At 47.1% G+C, this 23121-nt stretch overlaps 2 protein-coding genes and 1 long non-coding RNA gene across 3 annotated transcripts in view; 1 reads left to right on the top strand and 2 right to left on the bottom strand.

Moving 5' to 3' along the window:
* The window catches only part of LOC118555803 (uncharacterized), a 60142-nt gene extending 44129 nt beyond the window's left edge, over positions 1 to 16013 (top strand). Inside the window, exon 3 of the long non-coding RNA XR_013445830.1 lies at positions 15531 to 16013. This is a non-coding gene — a long non-coding RNA (uncharacterized LOC118555803). The remainder of the gene's footprint in view (positions 1 to 15530) is intronic.
* Positions 1 to 23121, bottom strand: part of HBEGF (heparin binding EGF like growth factor) — a 385453-nt gene that overhangs the window by 206530 nt on the left and 155802 nt on the right. The gene's annotated exons all lie outside the window — the stretch shown is intronic.
* The window catches only part of PFDN1 (prefoldin subunit 1), a 68179-nt gene continuing 62290 nt past the window's right edge, over positions 17233 to 23121 (bottom strand). The window contains exon 4 of the mRNA XM_036124164.2: positions 17233 to 17653. Coding sequence (XP_035980057.1) covers positions 17570 to 17653 — 84 coding nt within the window. The 3' untranslated portion in view covers positions 17233 to 17569. The remainder of the gene's footprint in view (positions 17654 to 23121) is intronic.

The following is a 23121-nucleotide window of genomic DNA, read 5'->3' as shown; positions in this document are numbered from 1 at the left end:
GTGTGGTCCCAGTACTTGAATTTTGCTTTTGTTTCCCTAGCCTCAGGCGACCTAATCAGAAAAATGTTGCTAAGGCCAGTGTCCAAGAGATAACTGCCTGTGTTTTCTTGGAGGAGTTTTTTGGTTTCAGGTCTCATATTTGGGTCTTTAATCCATTCTGAGTTTATTTATGGTGTAAGGAAGTGGTTGGTTTCATTCTTTTGCATGCAGCTGTCCAGTTTTCTTGGCACCATTTATTGAAGAGACTGTCTTTTCTTCATTATATTCTTGCCTCCTTTGTTGTCAATTAATGGACCATATATGTGTGGGTTTATATCTGAGCTCTCTATTCTGTTCCATTGATCTTTGTGTCTATTTTTGCGCTAGTGCCATACTGTTACATTACTGCAGCTTTGTATAGTGTATCTTGAAATCTAGGATTACATGTACAGCTTTGTTGTTCTTTCTTAAGACTGCTTTGGCTATTCAGGTTCTTCTCTGGTTCCATACAAATTTTAGCTTTATTCTAGTTCTGTGAAAAATGTTGTTGGTATTTTGATAGGGACAGGATTGGATCGTAAGGCCTTTTTTTTTTTAAGATTTTATTTTTAAGTAATCTCTACACCCAACATGGGGCTTGAACCTACAACCCTGAGATCAAGAGTCACACTTTCCACCTACAGAGCCAGCCAGGTGCTTCTACATAGTATGGACATTTATTTATTTGGACTTTTAACAATATTAATTTTTCTAATCCATGAGCATGGAATATCTTCTCTAAGATTTTATTTACTTTAGAAAGAGAGAGTACAGACACGGGGAGGGGTAGAGAGAGAATCTTAAGCAGACTCCACACTGGGCACAGACCAACGTGGGGCTCGATCTCATGACCCTGAGATCATGACCTGAACCAAAATCTAGAGTCATACGCTTAACTGACTGAGCCACCCAGGCACCCTCATGGAATATCTTTCTATTTGTGTTGTCTTCAATTTCTTTCATCGGTGTTTTACAGCTTTCAGAGTACAGGTCTTTAACCTCCTTGTTTAGGTTTATTCCTAGGTATTTTATTCAGTGTTTCACTATTTTAATTTACCTTCCCTGATTTCTAGTGACCTTAACATAAAAATATAAATTTTTGGTGATTTGCTTTTTTTTTTTTTTTTTTTTTTTTTTTAAGATTTTATTTATTTGTGAGAGACAATGAGAGACAGAGAACATGAGAGGGAGGAGGGTCAGAGGGAGAAGCAGACTCCCTGCTGAGCAGGGAGCCCGATGTGGGACTCGATCCCGGGACTCCAGGATCATGACCTGAGCTGAAGGCAGTCGCCTAACCAACTGAGCCACCCAGGCGCCCCTTGGTGATTTGCTTTTAAAAACGTTGTGATTTTTCTTTCTTATGAAGGTTTGTCTTACTGATTTATAGGAAATCTCTAAATGTTCCACGCACTAATATTTGTTACTTTGATAGACTTGCAAATATCTTCTCCCTATCTGTCTCTCAATCTTTTTTATAGTGTATTTTCTAATATGAAAATTTTTTCAGATTTATTAACTGAGAGAGAGAGCACATGTGGGGGAGTGGAGGAGCAGAGGGAGAGGGAAAGAGAAACCCAAGCAGATGCCATGCTGAGAAGGGAGCCCAACATGGGGCTCAATCCCATGACCTTGAGTCATGACCTAAGCTGAAACCAAGAGTCAGACGCCTGACTGTGCCATCCAGGTGCCCCTAATAGGAAAGTTTTTAAATATCATGTTTATCAATCTTTCCCTTATGCTTTGTTCTAGTCTTTGAAAAACCCTTTTCTCCTCCAGTATCATAAAGCTAAGCCTATATTTTCTTGTAAATTTTTTTCACATAGTCTTTCATTGACCTAATTTTAGTTTTGATAATGGTATACGTTAGAGTTCTGGTTTTCTTTATTTCCAACATTAGGTCATCCCTTCCCGATTGATTTGAAATGGCATTTGTCATATATAAGTTCCCCTCTATGAACAGGCTAGAATCAAGAGTCTGGTGTGATAAGTATCTTCCCTACCCCCAGCACATACACACATGCATATGTACATACCTACATACATAACCTTTTCCTCTTCAGAACTTGCTTGTCTGTTCTTGGCCTTTTAATCTTTAATCTGGATTTTAGGATGTGTCCTTTTCTATAGAAAAGTACCATATTTGGCTTTAATTGGAACAGTATTATTACAAAATAACTGGGGGAAGAGTTGACATATTTATAGTACTGTCTTCCTATCATAAACATGGTATCTCTCTATTTTGGTCATCTTTATTTCCTTAAGTAAAATCATACAGTTTTCATCACACAACTTTTGCATATCCTTTTTGGCTTTTATTTTTTTAATTTTAATTTTTTAAAAATTTGAGAGAGAGAGAGCACGAGCAGGGGTGGAGGAGGAGGGCCAGAGGGAGAGGGAGTAGCAGACTCTGTGCTGAGCAGGGAGTCCGATGCGGAGCTCAATCTCACGACCCTGAGATCATGACCAGAGCCAAAATCAAGAGTCAGACGCTTAACCGACTGAGTCATCCAGATGCTCCTGAGGTCCATTAGTTTTAATGCTGTTGTGAATGGGTTCTTTTTAATTTTTTTAACTTTTATTTTTTTAATTTTTAATTTTTTTAAGATTTTATTTTTTTATTTAACAGAGAAAGAGAGCACAAGCAGGGGGAACAGCAGGCAGAGGGAGAGGGAGAAACAGGTTCTCCACCAAGCAAGGAGCCTGATCAATGGGGCTTGATTCCAGGACTCTGGGATCATGACCTGAGCTGAAGGCAGCCTAACGGACTGAGCTACCCAGGCGCCCCAGAATGGATTCCTTTTAAAAAATATTACATTTTTGGTGAAAATAATTTCTTCACTCTAGTGGGGTCACAGGTTAGAAGATTCTAAAGTTTTATCACAGCATTTTCTTGGGGCACTTTATTTACTTAAGTAATCTCTATGCCCAAGGTGGGGCTCAAACCCATGACCCTGAGATCAAGAGTCACATGCTCTACCGACTGAGCCAGCCAGGCACCCCCACTTTGGGGCACTTTAAACTGTGGGAGGACTTATTCAGTCTATGCCATGCATACTCCTGGGGAACCACTGTCAGTCTACAAGGACCAACATTCATTGACTAAACGCTGAACATTTCCAGTGTGTTAGGTAATGGACCACACAGAATAGGACCTACTCCCTGCCTTCATGGAGCTTCTTTGCACTCTGGGGAAGGAACCAGACATTAAATAATCCCACGGGTAATAATTAACATTCTTCTTTCCTGTGAAGGGAAGATATATATGAAAACATATAAAAGGGGACCGTCTTAAACAGTCTGGGAGAGAAGATGAGTAGGTGTTAATACGCAAAACCACTGTAGGAAGAGCAGGTGCCGAGGCCCAATGGCAGAAGAGAACACGCCTCATTTGCGAAACTAGAAGAGGAAATTAGCACGGCAAGAGCAGTGGGATGTTGGGAACAGATGAGAAACAGGAGCAAGATAAGGAGCTTATAATCCCAATTAAAGATTCTGGTTTTTTATCTGTGAGCAGTGGGAAGCCACTAAGGATTTTAGGCAAAGGGATGACATGACCAAATTGGCATTTTTAAGAGATCCCCTTGGCTTCTATGTAGAGAATGATTTTGGAGGGGGCACAGGTTCACGTGATGATGGAGAGACATGAATGCATTTGAGATATTTGGAAGTAAAATCAAGAGTACTTGGTAATGGACTATGGGGATTGAAGGAGAAAGGCACACTCCATGATGATTCCTTGGCTTCTGACTGGAACTGGTTGCCTACTACGTTTGTGGAGGTTGGGAACTATGATTGGTTGGGAGGAAGAAAAAAACCATGTTGGGTTAGATTGAGGTGTCAAGACAATGAGACATGCAAGTGGAGATGTCAGGTAAGCACTTGTATATATACTGGGCTGGAGACAGAGCTATGGAAAGGCATTGACATATTCATGGTAATCAGAAATGTTGGGGTGAATGAGATCAAGTTGGCTAGGGAAAAGAAGAGGTGGCAGTGGAGGGCTAAGCTTCAAGGAAAACTAAGTTGGATTATAGGTGATAAAACTTGCAAAGGAGTCAGATATGGAAAACCAGGAGAATGGGGTGTCCTGAAAGTAGAATTTGTATTTAGAGAAAGGCAGTGATCAGTAGCATCAAACGTTGCTGCGAAGTCAGGTCGGATAAGAATTCAAAAATGTCCATTGTACTTAGTCATGCCATTGTCACTCAGAGTGGGTTTCTCTCCAGTTCCTATTCTGTGAAGGACACCAACAGAGGGAAAGACAGTACTGCTAGGACCAGAGAACAGGGCTCCTCAGGACTGGAGGAAGGCAGACATTTGTGTAGGTGTGAAAGACATGAGCTCAGAGGTGCAAAGAACCAGCTGGGGCATGAAGGCTTGGAACCTCTGCCACACTGGAGGCAGTAAAACTGCATGCAGTCAAACACCAGGTTCCAGAAAGGCCAGGCATCAAGTAAGGAAGTCAGGCTACTGTGTCTCAGCTTTGAGTCTCCTCAAGCAAACCGTGTCCTCTGCGGTGTCTTTTGGAGGGTCCAGCATATAGATAACCAAGCATGTGACCATCCATGCTCCAGGGAGGCCCTTCTGAACAGCAGCAACAGTATAGACCCTTCGGACTGTATTTTCACTTTATCAATCTTTTCATATTTTTCTAATATAAATCTTTTTTTTTTTATTTATTTGAGAGAGAGAGAAACAGCATGAGAGGGGAGAGGGTCAGAGGGAGAAGCAGGCTCCCTGCTGAGCCGGGAGCCCGATGTGGGACTCGATCCCAGGACTCCAGGACCATGACCTGAGCCGAAGGCAGTTGCTTAACCAACTGAGCCACCTAGGCGCCCTAATATAAATCTTTTCAAAAGAAACTTTAAATGTAACTCCAGTATGGAAAATAGAATCTGTGGAATTGCTGTTGAGGCAGGAAGGGACCACCCCCCTGCCTTTTTATGGAAGCCCGGGGACCCGAGGAGTACATTAGAAAGCCTTCCAGTACATTTGGCAAAGGGAGATTTGGTTTGGATGCGTTTTGCCCTGGAATGCCTGTGATACTGCCTTGCAAATAAAATCATGTGTGTAACTGCTGGTGTATTCTATGAAGATCTGGTGGGTACTTTATAATGCTGAGTAGCATTCCACTGTATGGAGGTATCAGTGTATTTATTTATTCACCTGTTGAGGGACATTTGGGTTATTTCCACTTCTTGGTAGTCACAAATTCATGAGTACAGGTTTTTGTGTGAACATAAGGTTTCATTTCTCTAAGGTGAATACCCAGAAATGGAATTTCTGGATCATATGATTTAGTGTATGTTTAACTTTAAACTGCTACAGTTTTTTTGCGAACAGAAGTTTTTTTATTTCTCTAAGGTGGATATGCAGGAGTGGAATTTCTGGATCATATGATTATGTTTAACTTTAAACTGCTACGATTTTACAGAGAGGCTATACCCTTTTGCCTTCCCATCAGCAATGAACGACAGTTCCAGTTGCTCTGTATCTTAGCCAGTACTTGATACTGTATTTTTTATTTTAGCCATTCTGATAGGTGTATCGTGGTATCTCGTTGTGGTTTTAATTTGCATTTTTTAAATAGCTAATGATGTTGCCATGTACTTATTTGCCCTCCTTATATCCTCTTTGGTGAAGTATCTGTTGGAGTACTTTGGCCACTACTAAACTGAGTTGTTTTGTTACTGTGGAATCTTTTTTAAGAGTCTTTATATAAACTAAATACAAGTCCTCTGTTAGATGTTATTTGCAACTGTTTTCTCCCAGTCTGCGACTTTCCTTTTCATCCCCTTAACAGTGTCTTCCACAAAGAAAAGGGTCTTAATTTTGATGAAGTCCAATTTCTCATTTTTCTTCTTTTCTAGAGCGTGCTTTTGGCAACAGGTCTGAGAAGTCTGCCTACTCCTTGGTTATGAAGATCCTCTTCTGTTTTCTTCTAGTTTTTGGTTTTATGTTTTACATTTAGATCTATGATCCATTTGGGGTTAATTTTTATATAAAATACGAAGTTTAAAATAGTTGGTTTTCAGTTTTTGCATGCCAGGTTTTTTGTTTTTTTTTTTAACATTTATTTGAAGAGACTATCCTCACTCCATTCAATTGCTTTTGCATATCTGTCAAACATAAACTGGCCATGTTTCTGTGGGTCTGTTACTGCCCTCCTGTTCCTTTGCTCTGTGTCAGTCCCTTTGCGAATACCATAACTAGCTTTATATTAAATCTTAAGATAGTGTAGCTCTTCCAGCTTGCTTTCTCAAAATTGTTACTCTAGTGCATTTGCCTTTCCATAAATTTTAGAACGAGTTTATAAAAAACACTGATAGGATTTTGATTAGAATTGCATTAAATCTGTAGATCGTTACAGGGCCTGATGAGTATTTAAGTGGGATTGCTTGCTCACTCTTTATTTTTTTAAAGATGTATTTATTTGAGAGAGAGAGAACAACCCTTGGTGGGGGGCAGGAGAGGGAGAGAATCTCAGGCAGACTTGCTGTGGAGAGAGGAGTCCAACAGCCCAACACAGGGCTCGATCTCATGATCCCTAGATGATAACCTGAGCTGAAACCAGGAGTCAGATGCTCAACCAACTGGGCCACCCAGGCGCCCCTGCTTGCTCACTCTTATGTGCTATAACCTTTAACGACATAAGGCAGCCTGTTCCTTCATTTGCTGTGTTGTGAGTATTCCAGAGTTAAAGCCCGAGGTTATGATTGATTATAGTGGTGTCTTTTGAAGTCTGGCAGTAAAGGAGGTGTGATTATGTATCAAATCAGGTAGAAATGGCTGGGAAAAGACAACCAGAATGTTGAGGGGCTTGTCAGGCAAGTCAGCCACCATCATTCACAACTTTGGTCTATCTCACTTCTGAGCAGGTCATAAGCAAGACTGTGTGCCGTTAGCCAGCCATTAGATTCTCTGTATTCAGGGTCGTAGAACTGTTGTGTACTGGGCATGGTCAGATTGTTTCTCTAGATTTTCTTTAATTTCTTCTCCTTGGCATAGCAGCCTCACTCATACTTCTCCAAAAACTGCATTAGAAATATACTCATGATCTACCATGATAAAACGAACTGCTTCCTCCCCTTTACTGTAGTGTCATTGTGGGAGCTTCGCTTACTTGTTGGCCCCTCTCTCCCCTTGGACCCTTACAGTGACATCTTCTCAGTTCACGCCCATGGTCCTTCTGGTCTGAGACAGTGGTACAGACGGACTTCTAGTGAAATAGTGGGGTGCTAAGAAATCAGCTGTTGCTTGTGTTCTCGTCTTGTTTACTTCTTCCCATTAGTGACGTTCAGTCCCCTCCCCATGCTCTTGACTGTCTTTAGAATAAAAGAAAGATTGCTTTTTACCCCCCGAACTAAATGAGAAACACAGGTTATTCTAAGGTGTCTTTTCCCCTCACGGTACATGAGATTACTCACTAAAGTCTCGTGCAACAGAACTGGGACTGTCACCTTAGTAAACATTCGAGATTCCCTTTTGGTGGCTTATTTTCTTCTCACCAGCATGAGAAGCTCTTGATTATCTCCTCAGATACACAAAAAAAAGATCTGTAACTCTGGAGTTTTATAAACTCAGCTGGCTGAGCCCCCTCATCCCCGAGCCGGCCGTCCTCCAGTCCGCTTGGGGCATGCGGTGATGTGCAGATTCCGGCATTCTTCGGGGCCGGAGGCCCGTGCTGCAGGGCCAGCAAACAGGAAGGCAGACGGCGCTCTGCCAGAGCTGCACATCCATTCTGTTTCTGTGGCCAGATCTATAGTGTCTGCCAGAGACGGACTATTTTTGAAATGTACTGTATGATTGCATTATTTAGGAAACCCCATGATGAAACTTACCTGTTAGTAAATTGAGATCTTTTTTGACCTATCCTAATACTACTCCTCTTTGTCCATATCGTATTTTCCCACGTTGTGCCATCCAGCTGTGGAAGAACAGAGCCAGCATCTCAGCTCAGGTCTGCCTGACTCCCACGTTGGTAGCAGGGATATGGGCCCTGGTTTGGGCCTGTTCTTTTGCTGGGGCATGATGGTGTGGGTGGGAGAAGCCTTTATTTTCTGTTTCTTAAGTGGAGTGGGTTCCACTCTCCTGCTTACATAGCATGGTAAAGTACCAAGCACTTCTGGATCTCTAGCACTGCACTGAGTTCCGCATGAGGAAAGTGACACACACTTCTGCCCTCCCTACCACACACCCTGCCCTGTTCGACCTCCTTGGCAACCTTGTTTGCTTCTGCAGCGCCTCCGTTTGGGAGGTGGGAGGAGGAAGATGGTCTTTTCACTTGAATATTGTATGACCATGGACAAAAAATGGTGTCAGCTCCCTTATTGCACTTCTGTACTTTTTCTAGACTGAAAAATGGGACTGGAGGGAGCTGCCTCTGTAAAGACACATTTATCCCTAGAGAATTCAGTCCCTTTCCTGACATTCAGTGAACATGGCTACCAATCCTGCTGGAATTTTTGAGATTCAGTTGTGGGCTCATCACATTTGATTGGCCTTTTTTTTCTTCTTTAAGGCGTAAGGAGAAACACCTTACTCTTCAGTCCTTCATCTTTGAAATGTGTACATTCCTTCCTCCTTGACCATCCTTTCATATTGTTTCCTGTCCTGTTCTTCTGTGGACCTTTGTGTCTGCATTGTCTTAATGACCGCCATAGACTCGTCCTATCTAGGCAGATGCTCACATGCACATGTATGAGGGTTTTCTTACTCTCTTTATCTAAGGAAATGAGATGTTTCTAAATAATTCACCCTCTCTAGTCTCTGAGGGCCCTTAACAGCTGAAGCTTTGGGTACGCTGCCTCCCTGGCCCCTTGCTGCTTCTCTGGGTTGTCTTGCCTTTCCTTTTCTTTGAGCAGCTTTTGCTTTGCATGGACTGCCAGTGTCCCTGCTTTTGTAATCCTGTGACAATTTGGGGCCACACACACAAATACCAGTCTGAATGTGGATTGATTGAGGAGCCCCTCCATGTACACAGACCCAGAATAAGAAAACAGATTTCTGGTGATTTCTTCTGTAGGACACCATCACATTGTGGCTCCTACGGAAGTCCTCTTCCCTGCTTCACTTTATGCAAGGGCTTGGGCAAGCACTTGATTTGTTTATGTTTTCGTCAGAAAATCTAGGCTCTTAGATACTACTCCCCCACCCCCACCTCCATTGTGCAATGAGAAGACTGGGGCACAGGAAAGCTCGGACTTGTCCAGGGTCACAAAGCCAGCCAGTGGCAGCATCAGGATCGGAACTTGGACACTGCCCCTCTGGAGCTCATGTACATAGCCACTGTCCTTAGAGCACACAGTCACCCCTCCTCCCCCCACCCCCAGGAGGTGCCTTGTTCTGGGCCAGCACACCCACCCGCCTGCCTGCCTGAGGACTGCCAAGTGGATGTTGAGAAGGACCCTGAAATTCACTCTGCCTCCCAGCTGACAGTCAACTGCTGGACCAGGTCATTCTGTAGTAGTAGACTCTTGACTGTCTCAGGGACACACTCTAAAACAGGACAAGAACTGGATCTTGCCCTCCAACACAGACCTTCGATTTCAAGGGAGAACGGGGCCTAGCGAGAAGGGAGGACTTTCACCCCTCCATACACAGCCACATTTCAGGTCCCTTGCAGCCAGGCTACTGTCCGATTTGAAGTGAGCCTAACTGATAAACAGAGGTGGCAGGAAGATTGGGGGACAAGCCAGGACTTGCCTTAAATTCACTATGTGACCTCAGTCAAGTTACTTCCCTTCTTTGAACTCTGCATTTTTTTTTTTTTTGCCATGAAATAACTGGTCAACCTGATCCCCCAAGGCAGTTTCACCTGCAATTCTGGCATCCACAAGGTTCTCAACTGTCGCAGTGTCTACAGCCGACTCTGTCCCAGCTGGCCCAGCAGGTCTAGCCCAAGGATGGGGCCGCAGGAGGTGGTGGCAATGCAGTCCTACTTGTCACACAGCGTGTCCAAATGTGCTTTTTTTTGTTTATGAAAAAAAGCTTATCAGGTCTACTGTTTATAGGACTGATTGGGGTGGGAAGGGCTAGCATGCAAACTGGCCTTATGACTGACCCACAAGGGGGTTGGGGGCCAGGGGGACTGGGGCTCCTTAGAGCCTTGTCAGATCTCTCCAAAGGCTCCATCTAGGTTTTGTCTAGCAGCTGCCTCCTTCATAGGATGGTGGCAACTACACTGGTGGAGATCTCAGAACACCCACCCACATGCAGGTCAGCACGTTCTCACCTTTTCCAGACCAAACCACATAAACACCTGGCACCCGATGCCTAAAGAATGATGGGGGGCTTCATGATCACTTGGATGGCAGTCAGCTGCATGCGTTGGGGGGGTAAACTGGCTGGCTAGCTCCCATACTGTTGCACCCTGGAGTGGGTATCTTGGAACACTGAAGCAAGAGGGAGGGACAGGGACTTGGGAGACACGGCCTCGTCTGACTCAGTTTCACAGACAGTGTGGCTGTGAAGCTGCGGGAACAGGAAGCATGAGGAGCAGAGTGGGCAAAGTGGGCCAGGAGGCCTGGGGAAGGTGCTGAGCTTAGCCCAGCAAAGGCAGCTGCTGTCGGAGAGCCCAGGCCGGGCTGTGCCGGTGCTGCCAGCCCAAATCCCACCTGCATGTGGAAGACTAGGAAAGGAGAAGGCTTCCCACCCTGTCCTGCTTTTAACCTCCACGCTCCAATGGAACTACGCCCCCTCATTCACCTCCATCATTTCTGGCCACCCTTCGCCCATCACTCTCCCCCTCAGCATACATACCTGGAACTCGTGGGCTCTGAGGGCAGGTGGCACAGTGGTACTGCCTTTAGAACATCTTTTCTCATCAGTGTAGCTCCTTGTCCTGAGTAGTAAGTGATCCCGCTGCACACGCACATCCAAGCAAAGCTGAAGTGAGTCCTCAGCAAGTTGTGTGCTCTCCTCTCTGCCACTTGCATGGAAGGAACAGGATCCATCCGTATGGCTATCTTGAGATCTTGCTTATTGCTAAAATGCTTAAAGATCTGCCCCTCCCTACCTCTTGGTCTGAGCAGTAGGAGGGCTGTTTTGGCGTCCTCTGATACCTCCTGCAAGACTGGCTTTCTTCTGTTGGTCTTAGATTCTCAAGACTGGGCGAGAGCAGCTCAGCACAGACTATAAGGCTCCTGCCTCTGGCAAAGCCATCACCTCTGCTGAGGGTACTTCCTGGGAGCTCTTTTGGCCGCGGTGGTCTTAGCGGTTGTGGAGCAGTCCTGGGTGCCCGTCAGTGGTGTGGGCCGTGAGAGGCCAAGGGGCAGCCTTCTAGTAACTGCAGCATAAAAGTCCCAAACATCAGAACTCTCCGGGAGGCCCAGTCTTTCTGTTTGCTTCTCCTTATTAGCTCTCCTGGGTTGGGACTGTGTACAGGTGCACACACAAACAGGAAGGGCCTGATAATGCTCTATCGCCACTTCAAAGCACTTGATGAATCATTTAAAATGTCTGAGCTGTTCAAGTAAAGGTTTCGGATTCCAGGGTAGGGCTGACTGAGGTGTTGGAGCCTTCAGCTGAGAAGGCCTCTGCTCACATTTCTTCAGGTCATCTCTGCCCTGGCCCTGCTGTTGCCTGGCGCCCCATGTGCGCACTGCTGCCCAGAAGCAGGTTTCTGAGTAGCGCCCATAAATGGCACCGTTAGCTTGTACAACACGGCAGTGCCAGAACTTGGGACTGCTGGCTGGGGGGTCTGGCGGTCGGGGTTGCGGTGGGCTGGTGACTATGCAGAAGACCCCAGGGCTTGGTGGGCAGGTAGTTGGGCACAGGGGGCCACATGCCTCCAGTTACCTAACGTCTGTTGTCTCTGCTTCCAGCACAGAGTCAAGAAAGGTTGGTGGGAACCTCTCCCAGGAGCTGCTCGGCTCCTTCCAAAGCTGCCCAGCACCCAAGACTAACCTAAGCCTTTCTGACCTAGTCTAGGTCTTTGGGTCACAGCTGGGTGCACATACACCCCTCCCTGCACACACCCCCAGCTGCCCTCTCTACCACCACACACACACTTGTGCACTTGCATTCCTGTGGCAAAGCTCTGAGTACCTGCCCCTCACTGAGGGGCGCTGTCAAAGGGCTATCTGGGACAAGCGACACCCGCTGGTGAGGGGACCGTTGGAGCTGATCCCCCACTCAGCTGTAGTTTTCTGGGAACAGAGTCCCTTCTTGCACGGCGTGGGGCAGAGGTTTGAGTTTGGTGGTCTTGGCACTGAGACACCAGACCCGAATGGGGAGGGCGGGCCTTCTGGCTGAGGTGGCTATAAGCCAATCCCTAAGGCCCTGCCCGTATCCATCGGGAGCTGGGGCCCAGGCTGGCCACAGCGGGGCATTTGATCTCTGAGGAGGAGCTCCGTCTGAGCAGTGCCTACAGGTATCAGAACCTGCCTCCCCACCTGGGCAGACTGCTGACATACCCGGAAGGACAACGCCTTCTCCCACCCCTTTTTAAAGTCTGGTATTTCGAAATAATTTTTAGACTCACAGAAGAGTTGCAGAGAGTAGTTTCTGTTCACCTAGTTTTCCCTAATGTTTAACATCGTCCATAACTGTGGTGCTTGCCCCCTTTCTATGCCCTGCGTGCCGGCGGAGGCCACTTGCCAGGAAGGCCTGGGTATGAACACGAGTGCTGGCGTCCCGGCACATTTGTGATCTCAACAAATGGTAGCTTAAGAGAGGCTGCAGGACCTCTCACATAGCAACCAGGTAGGGTCTCTCTGCCACAGCGGGGCTCCTGCTGGGAAAGCAGTTCTGCCGGGGCTGCTTCAGGGCACACGCGTCCCCGGGTTTCGAGTACCCCGGGCCGCAGGCAGAGTGGGCTGCATTCCAACCGGCCAGTCAGCCAGGACGTATAGGAGCTGGCGGACAGACTGACCCAGTCTGACCCAGTGGGTGGGGGAGTAGGTGAGGAGCCGTGAGGGCCCCCGGTGGGGTGTATGCTGGGGAAGACTGGGCCGTGTTGCCCAGTGCAGGAGGCACCCTCTGGAGGTGCAGGACCTCAGATCCTACCCGTAGGCAGGGCATCTCGGAAGACAAAGTTGTATGCCATTCGAGAGCCCCCCAGTGGGTGCTGTGAGGAACTGTGAGGCCTTCCTCAAGAGCTTTCTCCTGGGCCAGTCACCCCTGCTTTGGGTGACAGAAAAGCAAGGAAAACTTACACATTACTCCTACCTCCAGACCTACCCTCCCCACACCCTCTTCCACCCCCTACTTTTTCAGTAGTTTGGGGGTAGAGGTTCTGTTGTCACCTAATGGAAAGGAAAAAGTCATAAGGGCTTCAGAAGATTCGGCACTCCAGGAAATAAGTGACAGGGTTTCTAAGGTATGCTGAGAACTTACCCCGCACCCCCCCGCCGCCCCCCATAAAATGAGGTTGACGCAGCCCTTTGGTTTGAAGTCTCCTGTCCTGTAGCCAGATGGATTATTTCTAACCCCCCCCCCAATCCCCCCTGACCCCATCCCTGTAAGCACACTCTCTGGGAGCAATGAGCTCCAAGTCCCCATTGCCCCAGGTTTCAGCGCCTGTCAAGTGAAATAAGCCTTAGCAAGGACAAACCTGACTACACTGAAGGAGAAAGGTGTTAGAGGAAGTTTCCCTGATGAAGTTGCCCAAGGTCCCGTGGTAAAATGGGAGGGGAGAAGCAGTGAGGATGGGTGTCCCGATGCCTGTACCACAGGGTTGTGAAGACTGAGTGGTATTATGTATAGAAGGCTGTTGGCACAGGTCCCGGCACATTTGTGATCTCAACAAATGGTAGCTTAAGAGAGGCTGCAGGACCTCTCACATAGCAACCAGGTAGGGTCTCAGGCCTAGATGAGGCAGGTGGTTTCTACAGAGCTGGCAGGGGAGAGGGCCCTTCTGTCTCAAGGGCAGAAGAGCTGGTCCTCTGGCAAGTAGAATACAGTAAGGGATTATTCTGGGGAGTGTGCATTCTGTTACGTTCATTTCCTTGTCTGAAGCTGCCCACTGCAGGATGAAAGGAGGCTGGGACTTGGGTAGGTCACCTGGGCAGAGAGCAGGTGAAAAGGGCTCTCCTGCCGAGGTGGCCCCAGGGGTTTGGACTGTGCATGCCTTTAGTGGGTGGGGTGAGCTCTGGCTGGTGAGAGAGAGGATGGTCCTAGAGCGCATTCAGTCCTGCGTTCTTCCCGATCCCTTTTCTACCCCAGATGGGCCTGGGCAAATCTGGCTTGCCAGGGGCCTGGGTTCAGACCCTGAGCCTGCCTCTGGCTGCTTATGTATGCTTGGACGAGAGACTTAACCTCTCGAAGCGTTGCATTGCTTACCTGTGACATGGGAATGACGGTAGTGTCTATGTTCAGGTACTGCTATTAGGACTAAATCAGGTAACGTACCTTATCAGGCCTCAGAATAAATGTCTTCTCCTCTTTCACTAGGCTTCCCTGGGGCTGGGTCTTGTCTCCCAGACCTCAGAACAGTTTTGCTTGTGTTGCTGAGTGGGGCCAAAGGAAAGCAGGCTGAGTTGAAAGCTGTGCCACAAGAGAAGGGAGGTCTGTGGAGGGTGGCTGACTCAGTGGGACCTGGAAAAGCTCACTACTAACCCAGAGTGTTCGAGCTACCATACCAGGCTTCCGAGAGAGGAGGTATAAAAATAGATACACAAAAATAGAACTGAAAGAAGACTGCCAAAGGACCAATTTAACTTGTAAGATTCATGTATCCATTAACTTTGAAAAAGTTTAAAATCCTTACTACTTATGAGTTTAGTGGTGGTGGTCGTCTTCAAATTTTCTTAAAAGGGGCCACAGACCCTCTGAGACCAAGGTTGACCATCAGCCATTTTAAGTATGTGCTTTCCGGAAGGAAGGCTGACGTCGGCCGCCAAGTCAGCTGACTAGCGAAGTTGGGGTCCTTTTTGACCTGTGGATTTGTGTAGCACTCAAATTTCTTAATAGAGCACTTAGCCCTGAGAGGGCTTATTAGAGTTCTACCTCCATTCTGCGAAAAAGCCAGGGTGCTAGGTTCCAGCCATCCCTCTCACTTGACCAGGTCTTCATCCCTGCCCCCCACCACTGTGTGTGAAAGGTAAGAGGCTGGGGCACACGTGATAGTGGGCATTGCCCAGGTTTGAAAAACCAGGACTCTTGGTTATTCTCTTAGGGCCTGCAGTTCCTTTTTAGGAACTTTATGCCTTCTTTTGGGAGATGGCATAACGGTATCTGAGGAAATACCAGTAGGGTACAGGACACACTGCTGCCTGGTTTCTAAAGCAAGCAGGGCTAACCAACTCTGGCCAGACAAGAAATGTCCCTGCCTTCGTGTGAGGCCATCTTGTCCCGGCAGGGATAAAAGTCCTTAGGAGGAGGAAGAGAAAGTAGTTGGGGAGCTAAGCCACCCTTCCTCCTAACAGCTGCCACAGTGTAAATGAAAGGCTGCCCCCAGTCTGCCCAGTGGCTCTCGGCTGCCACAGTCCACCCCTGGTTTGGGAGGCCCTGGCTCTGTGGGGCCTGGGCTTTGTGCCAGTTCATTCTCACCCTCCCTCTTCTCCCTCCAGTGTATGTGGTGGAAGACCAAAGAAGGGATGACCTGGGCCCATCCACCTGCCTCACAGCCTGCTGGACTGCGCTCTGTTGCTGCTGTCTCTGGGACATGCTCACCTGACCAGCCCAGCCTCCCTGTCCTGCCAGCTCTGCCACCACCTTCAGCAGGTGGGCCTGCCCCATCTCTTCTGATTGCTGAAATCAAGGAAAATGACTAGCTCTGCACAGACACTTCTACCTTCGACACAGTGGGATTCTAGATTAGCAGGGGTTGCGCTGCTGTTTAATTCAGTGACTTTATCTTTTTAATGTTTAAAATCCATTTCTTATTGGCCTTTCACAAATGTGCTAAATGACTTTTATTTTTTTGGCCAAAGGCTTAGTTATATATTTATAATTTTAAAATTATACAATCAAGGTAGTGACATGATGTAATACCACTGAATGATTTCTCTGCTAACACCCTGTATGTTTCAATAAATTTGTCTAAACCTCAACTGAATGAATTATTCCAGACAAAATATAAGCCCTGGGTTTCTCCGCTAGTAGCCACTGTCCCCTGTGACGAGGGAGTCTACATTCAGAAGGCAGGCTCCCTGGGGCCCTCACCAGGCTAGCATTTTCTCCCCCGTCCCACCCGGAGACAGGCTCACCAAGCTGCTGTAGGTGCTTTTACCCAGAGCCTATGCCTTCTTTTCTGCTGCCCGCCCTCCACGCCCCCAGCCTCCCTCCACACACACAGGAAAGAGAAGAGCTGTCATCCAACAAGCCAGAGAGGCAGGCCACCCAATCTCAGCTTTGGCCGCTGGGTGGCGCTGAGCCGCCGTAACAGAGTCCTTTTCCTTCAGCTAGCTGGCTCGGCCAGCCCTGGGAGGCTGCAGTTGACAGCTCTCTGCCCACTTTCACTCTGAAGCAGTGATGTGCTCATAAATATTTAACTACCAGTGCTCTTTAAAACAAATCCTTATTTTATCCATCACCTGATTCTGTGGAGTAAATGGTCCCACAATAGCTGATTTCAAGCTACCAACATGATGTCCTGAACGCAGAGTTGGGAAGAAAAGCGCAGGAGTGCACCATTATGTAGCATTTCCATCATCCAGATACAATAGACTGTTAACATCAAAAACATAGATAATGGCCAGATTTAGTAATTAGGAAGGAGGTAAGTTCTGAATATTTATTACTCTTAAATTTGTGTATATTTACCTAACTTAATTTTTAATAATGGCTGTGTTTCACAACTGGCTTGAAATAGTGCTAACACTTGTTTTAATAATTGCCTCTCACGAGCCAGTACAAGTGAGCTCCAGCACACCACTGCCCCTGAGCCTCTAGGAGTGTCCACCTCTATGACACTGGCCAGAGGATCAGACAGCCATGGAGGTACTGCTGGTTTATTACTGCATTTTCTTCAGGAACATTTGTGAGGAAGAGGAAGGAATCTTTGGGCACACTGCCACCACAGTTACTTGAATTCAGCTATGCCCTGGTTTCCTTCCTTCCTTATCTGCAGGGAGGCTCAGAAGGTGAGGGATTTACTCAAAGGAACAGAAAGGGGAAAAAAAAGGGCAGGAAAGGCTTCAATAAAGAAGGAACAGAGCCAAAGCCCTGGAGGGAGACAGAACAGGGAGGGAGCTGAGGTTGAAAGCTTCTGCTTCTCTGGCCCTTGGTTCTCATCCTTTGGCTTGAGAAAGGCAGACTTAGTAGAGTGGCTGGGGGAACAGATGCCTTTTATTGGTCTAAGCAGCATAACTAGTGATAGGCTTGGGCAGAGCTCCCCTATGTCCTGGCTCCCAGCTTCCCTCTCTTGGGAGTTGGTGACTCACCCCCAGGGGAGAAGAGTGTTCTGGGCAGGGGTGGCAGACAGAGCCAGGACAAAAAACCCAGAGTTGGGATCTGGAAGGGGATCAGGGTGAAGTAGAAAACATAGGGTTACCAGATCATCCAAATAAAAAGTCCATCAGGGCAGAAGAGAGGATGCTTTCCCCACATGCGCCCCTCTGCCCTTGCCAGGAATGGGAGGGGGCAGGAAGCTTCTGCTAGAGATTTCCTACTGTGCCCTTCGTGCCATCAGCATCTCCCGGATGTTGTCCTCAGCTTCCTTCACACTCCGCTCCAGGTAGGATTTTTTCTGCTGCAGTGTGAGAAAGAAACCAGAGTTAGGAGGTGTGGGCCAGGTTGGCAGATGCAGCTTTTATGGCCAATGGTAATGGCTTCTCCTGTGTGACCAGTGACTTCCAGTAGCATACTGTCTAATGGGGGCCAGGTACACACACACCTGACCAGAGTGCTCCCCTCCTCCCACCAACAGGCCTGAGCGGGGAGGAAGTGGTTATTCGGTTGCAGGAAGCAGAAGTGCTCTGTGGAAGGCAGCTGTGCTCTTCCCCCAGGAGGAAGTGGACTCAAAACAGGCGTCTCAGTACATGAAGTTATACCAGACAGACAAAGGCCAGGAAATACCAGGACAAAGCTCTGGCCCCATAACAGACTGTCTCTCAAGGTTTTCCATGGCCTGGGCCAGGCGCCTGGAGCTGCCACTGCTGCGGAGCGGACAGGGCACCAGAGGGTTCTGCTCTGTCCAGTGAGCAGACAGGCTGCATGAGGGCTAAGTAGTTGTACCCCATGTCTCACCGAGCACATGCGTCAGGCTGAAATCTGCTTTTCTCATGAAACTGCTGCCTGCCAGGAATCCAGGACAGTGACACACTGAGTAAAAGAGACCTTTTGGAAGTTTACCTCCTACCCCATCTGGGTCCTAAATTAAAAATCTCAACTTAGACAAAGAACTTTAACCACTTGCAGGAGCCACATCTGGGCCAGGATTACAAAAGATTAGTCAAAGGAAATGATGTCTGTACATTACTTGCCCTGCGGTCACCTAAAAAGTATGGTGGCTTCCCCACTGGTCCCTGCCCTGAGGACATAGTTGTGGCTGCATTCCCACTTAAGAGACATGAAATGAGGCTCCCTTTTTGAGGAATACTCTAAATAGTCCCCTTTCTAAGGGTCCATGTGACTGGGCCACACTGGAGCCAGGCAGTAACACAAGCCCGGAGCCAGGCAGCTCAGGGGGAGCCAGTGCCCTTCTCACTCACCCCTACACCTTTCACCCTAGCAGCTGTGGATTCACTGGGACCACGGAAGTGCCCAGATGACCTGGGAAAACCAGGCAATACTGGGCCAGAGAACAGGTGAGCAGTCTGGCCTGACAGGCTTTCCTTGGGAACTGATGCCCAACCAAACCACTGAGGCAGGAAAATCGAAACGAAGGCGCTGTTGCTTGAGGCCTTCACTATTAAAGTCTCTGGTGTTCTTCTACAGATCCCTGTGGCTAGCTTCTCCCACTCTCTGTCCAGATTTTTTTTTTTTTTTTTCAAAATTTTGTTTGACACACAGAGAAAGTGAGAGAGACCGAGAGAGAGAGAGAGAGAGAGAGAGAGAACGAGCATGCAGGAGGGGGAGAGGGAGCCTGAGATCATGAACTGAGCCGAAGGCAGACGCTTTAACCCACTGAGCCACCCAGGCGCCCGCAGGTATTTATTAAATGATACATTTAGAGATGTTTTCCTATTGGCTCCAATGTTGTGGCAGCTTTATCAGTTTTTGTGTGAACTTGATTCCTGTTGGGTCTTCTCCTAACTTTGAATTTCCTGAAGGCTAGAAAGAGCCCTATCTCTTTACTCATCTCCCATCTGTCCAACTTGCACACAGCTGCTGTCCAACCTGTAAACAACAGGAGCTCCATAAAAACTCACAGTGGCTATGAATGTATACTGTTGCTAAGGAATTTATTAGGCTGCTAAACCTGATACAGTCCTATCATTGTGCTATCAGAATGGGAACTTAAACTTCCTTTGATAAACAACCCCTAGACTTGACATGTGGTGACTTCAAGAGGGAAATACTAGTAACTCCTGACACACCACTGAAGAATGTCATGTACTGGGTGTTGCACAGCAGGGGAGCAGCAGCTAAAGACCAAGTACCATGAACCATCTGGGCACCTTCCCAGCCCCGGGGGAATGTGAGGAAAAGGCCAGTGGGGCAAGCGGGGCTGGGCTCCCGCAGCATGTGCTGGTGCTCAGGGACCCGGGTCCCTTGCATTCCATCTCTGCCAACTTGCTGCCCCAACTGTCAAAACCGTAAACTTGGAACATCAGCTGGAGCTTTTCTACCTACTGCACAGGCCTCTGGACAATCAAATTCAGGTTATAATTCTTATTTTAAAATTCGTCATTCTATGTCTCTTCTTCCAGTTTCAGTTTTATGATTTTTTTCATGATTTCTACCACTGCATAACCTAAGGTCTTCAAGTTTGAAAAAATAATGCAAAATAAACCTACCTTTAAATCTTTAATTAGCTTAAGTAAATTTATTGCACATTAAAATTTTCATTTCATCCTAATAGATGGGTCATCCCTAGCACCGAGGGGCCTGTTTTCTAACTTTTTCAATAGTTCCTGTATTATCCTCAAACATACCTAAGCCAAAAAGACCTTCATAATCAAACCCAAATCAGAGTATGTGATGTGCGTTGCATTGTCTCACAAAAAGATACGCTGAAGTCCTAACCCCCCATTACCTGTGAATGTGGCCTTATTTGGAAATAGGGTCAAGTTAAAATGAGGTCATGCTGAGTTAGGGTGGGCCCTAAATCTAATGATTAGTGTCTTTATAAGGCCACATGAAGACGAAAGGGACACAGAAACAGAATGCCATCCCCTGATGGGAGGCAGAAAGGGAAGGACGCATGTATAAGCAAACGAAGACCAAGAATGGTCAGCAACCACCAGAACCTAGGAAGAAGAAACTGAAGGACTTTTTCCCCAGAGGCTTCAGAGGGAGCATGGCCCCATGACACCTTGATTTTGGACTTCTAGCTTTTAAAACTTGTGAGAGAATAATTTTCTGTTGTTTTAAACCAAGCACCTTTGTAATAATTTGTTAAGCAGCCCTAGGAAACCATGAAATGAGGGATGTCCCAGAGACAGAATCTACCCCAAAGTTCTTCTGTACCCACAGCTTCTGACCACACTGAATCATAGAGGGCTGGCTAAGGATCCCTGTAAGTTAGTACACTGGGACCTGTATTTCTCCCAAGAAAACCGCGGTAGAAGTGATCCAAATACAAACAAGACTGTCAGAAAAGATGCAGAAAATTAAGGAACCAATGATCAAGTCAAATTTTTTCTTCCTTGAATTTCCACACTTTCTTCCTAAAACTACTAGTCAAATCAGAAATCCTGTGGACCCATCTTCCCCATTTCTGTAAATGACAACTCCATTCTTGCAAATGCTCAAAACCTTTGGTGTCATCTTTGAATCTTCCTTCTTTCACATCTGACATCCAATCAACCAACAAATCCTATGCACTACCTCAAAATGTATCCAGAACGTGACCTTAATGTATAGCCTCCTTAGTGGTCTCCTTTCTTCTGCCCTTTCGTCCCCATTAGTTTCTTCTCCACACAGTGCTCAGAGTCCTCTGTGAACACTTAAAACCCTCCAATGGCTTCCAATTTCAAAATGAAAGTCAAAAGCCTTTTTGCAAAGCCATGTTTCGTCTTGTTCTCAGCAGACTCTGACCTCAAGTCCCTCTCACCCACTCAGCCCCAGCCACACCGGCCTGCACCTCCGACTGCGTTGCCCCTCCAACCCACCAGCCGTGCTCCTGCCTGGCTTTTGCCCTTTGGCGCTCTCTCTTAGGAACTCTCTTCCCCACATATCCACAGTACTAGCTCGCTTACTTCCTTCAGGCCTTTCTCAAATACCACCTCATCGGGAAAAGCCTTGAATATTATGGCAGCTCTGTGCTCCCTATTCTCACCCTGATGTGCCTGCACAGCACCTGCCACCACTGGGAGTGGCAGCATCAGTCCATCTTCCCGTACAAGAGAAGTCCACAAGGGCACGACTTTGTTCTGTCTGCTGATATCCCAGTGTCTAGAAAAATGGCTGCTACATAAGAGGAACTCAATACCTGTTGAATAAAAGTGCATTTATGATGGGAATGATGACTTACTGATATACTTGTATACACACTGCTTTTTAGTTCTCCTCCCAACATGAATGAATGAGGAACACCAACAGAGAAAGCAAAGACAGAAAATGACCCTCTCCTTCAAGATGATTTTCAGTTTGGGCCAATGCCTCTTAACCTCTGCCCCTAGGTAAACATAAGTCTCTCAACTCTCATTGATGTGCCTGGGAAAATCACAGGCTTACTTCTACAAACAGAACAGGCCCTAAGGGTCAAGCCCTTTATTAGATCAACTTGTAAAACTGTAAAACAAACTATCCCAATCTCCCATGTCCTGGAGTTGGAAATCCTTGAGAAAGTGTTTGGAGCTTGGCCAGGGCTGCTGTGAGCTACAAGGGGATTAGGACTGCTGTGTAAACTCCAGGAGGCCTTTCAAACCCACACCTTCCAGCAGGAGATGGCCTCACTGCAGCATTTTTCTGTCTTGCTGAACAATCTCCCTCAGAAGCTTTCCCCTAGGAAATTCTCCAGTGGAATCAAACCACAGAGGTCTGGGTGCAGCGACATTCCTGTGGGCCTTGTTCTGGAGTGAAATTCTGAGATTTCCTGTGGGGCTCAGCATGGCCAGGGAAATGACATTGTTGCAGTTATTGCTCATCAGCCTGAGGTTCTCTCTGGGAGTCAGGCTGAGGGGCCAGTGTTCCCTTTATGACCTCCCATGAAGGAAAGAGGCTCAAGTCTCTAGAACTTTCCTGACATGACATAATCTCTCAAATAGACCGCTGAGGTAATTCATCTTGTGATGCTATCTCTATAGACTTTTTTTCCTTAGGGACTTTGTTTCCTCTCTTTCTCTAATATTTCTCCTGTTTGCCATTTCTTAAGGTATAGAAAGTAGTTTTCCTCTCTCATCCTCTATTTCCCCATTTGTAAAATGAGGATTTGGACTATACAGGTATCCTCACTCCCCCATTATTATTCTTTAGACACAGAGCTTTTTCTTCAAATGAACTCTTGTCTCAAAGACAAATAAGACAGGTAAAATAGAGCTGGGGGAAGGGTTGGGGGGAGATTCGGTGGATAAAAGCAGAACTCCTGGCTTGTCCCATGCCTCCAATCCAGGCTACACGGGCAGTAAAATGGGCATCTTGATTCCCTTCTGCCCCTGATGTTCTGTGAGATCTGTGCTCAGAGACCCTCTGCTCTGAGTCCCACGTTTCCGATCCTGACTTTGACCTATCCTGGCCACACTTCTCCCTTACGCTGAATCCACGGCTGCCAACTTCTGCTGACCACTGCCAACTTCAAGCTCTACTATTAATCAAAACACGTGAAGCAAAGGCCACCTTCTCACTGTTGCTCCCATAGCTCCTGAATTAAAAACCCAGAGCCTCACTGTCTCATGCTCTCTGAGTCCACAGAACTCTAAAACGGCCAGAGGATGCCAGCGGCCCACACTGGGGAAGTTTAGCAAGAGGCCAAGAATTCACTGAAGGCTGAGAAGGCATGTCTTGGCAGACAGGGGTAAAATGTGACGAAGGCACAGAGAAGAAGGAGGAAGAGAAAGTAAGAAAGGCAACGAGGAGTGACAATCAGAGAAGTGAGGAAGGGAAATGAGACCG

The sequence above is a fragment of the Halichoerus grypus genome, chromosome 2, assembly GCF_964656455.1.
Source record: "Halichoerus grypus chromosome 2, mHalGry1.hap1.1, whole genome shotgun sequence".
Taxonomy (NCBI): Eukaryota; Metazoa; Chordata; class Mammalia; order Carnivora; family Phocidae; genus Halichoerus; species Halichoerus grypus.
The sequence above is the reverse complement of the archived record's forward strand: the minus strand, read 5'-3'. Positions and strand labels throughout refer to the sequence as shown.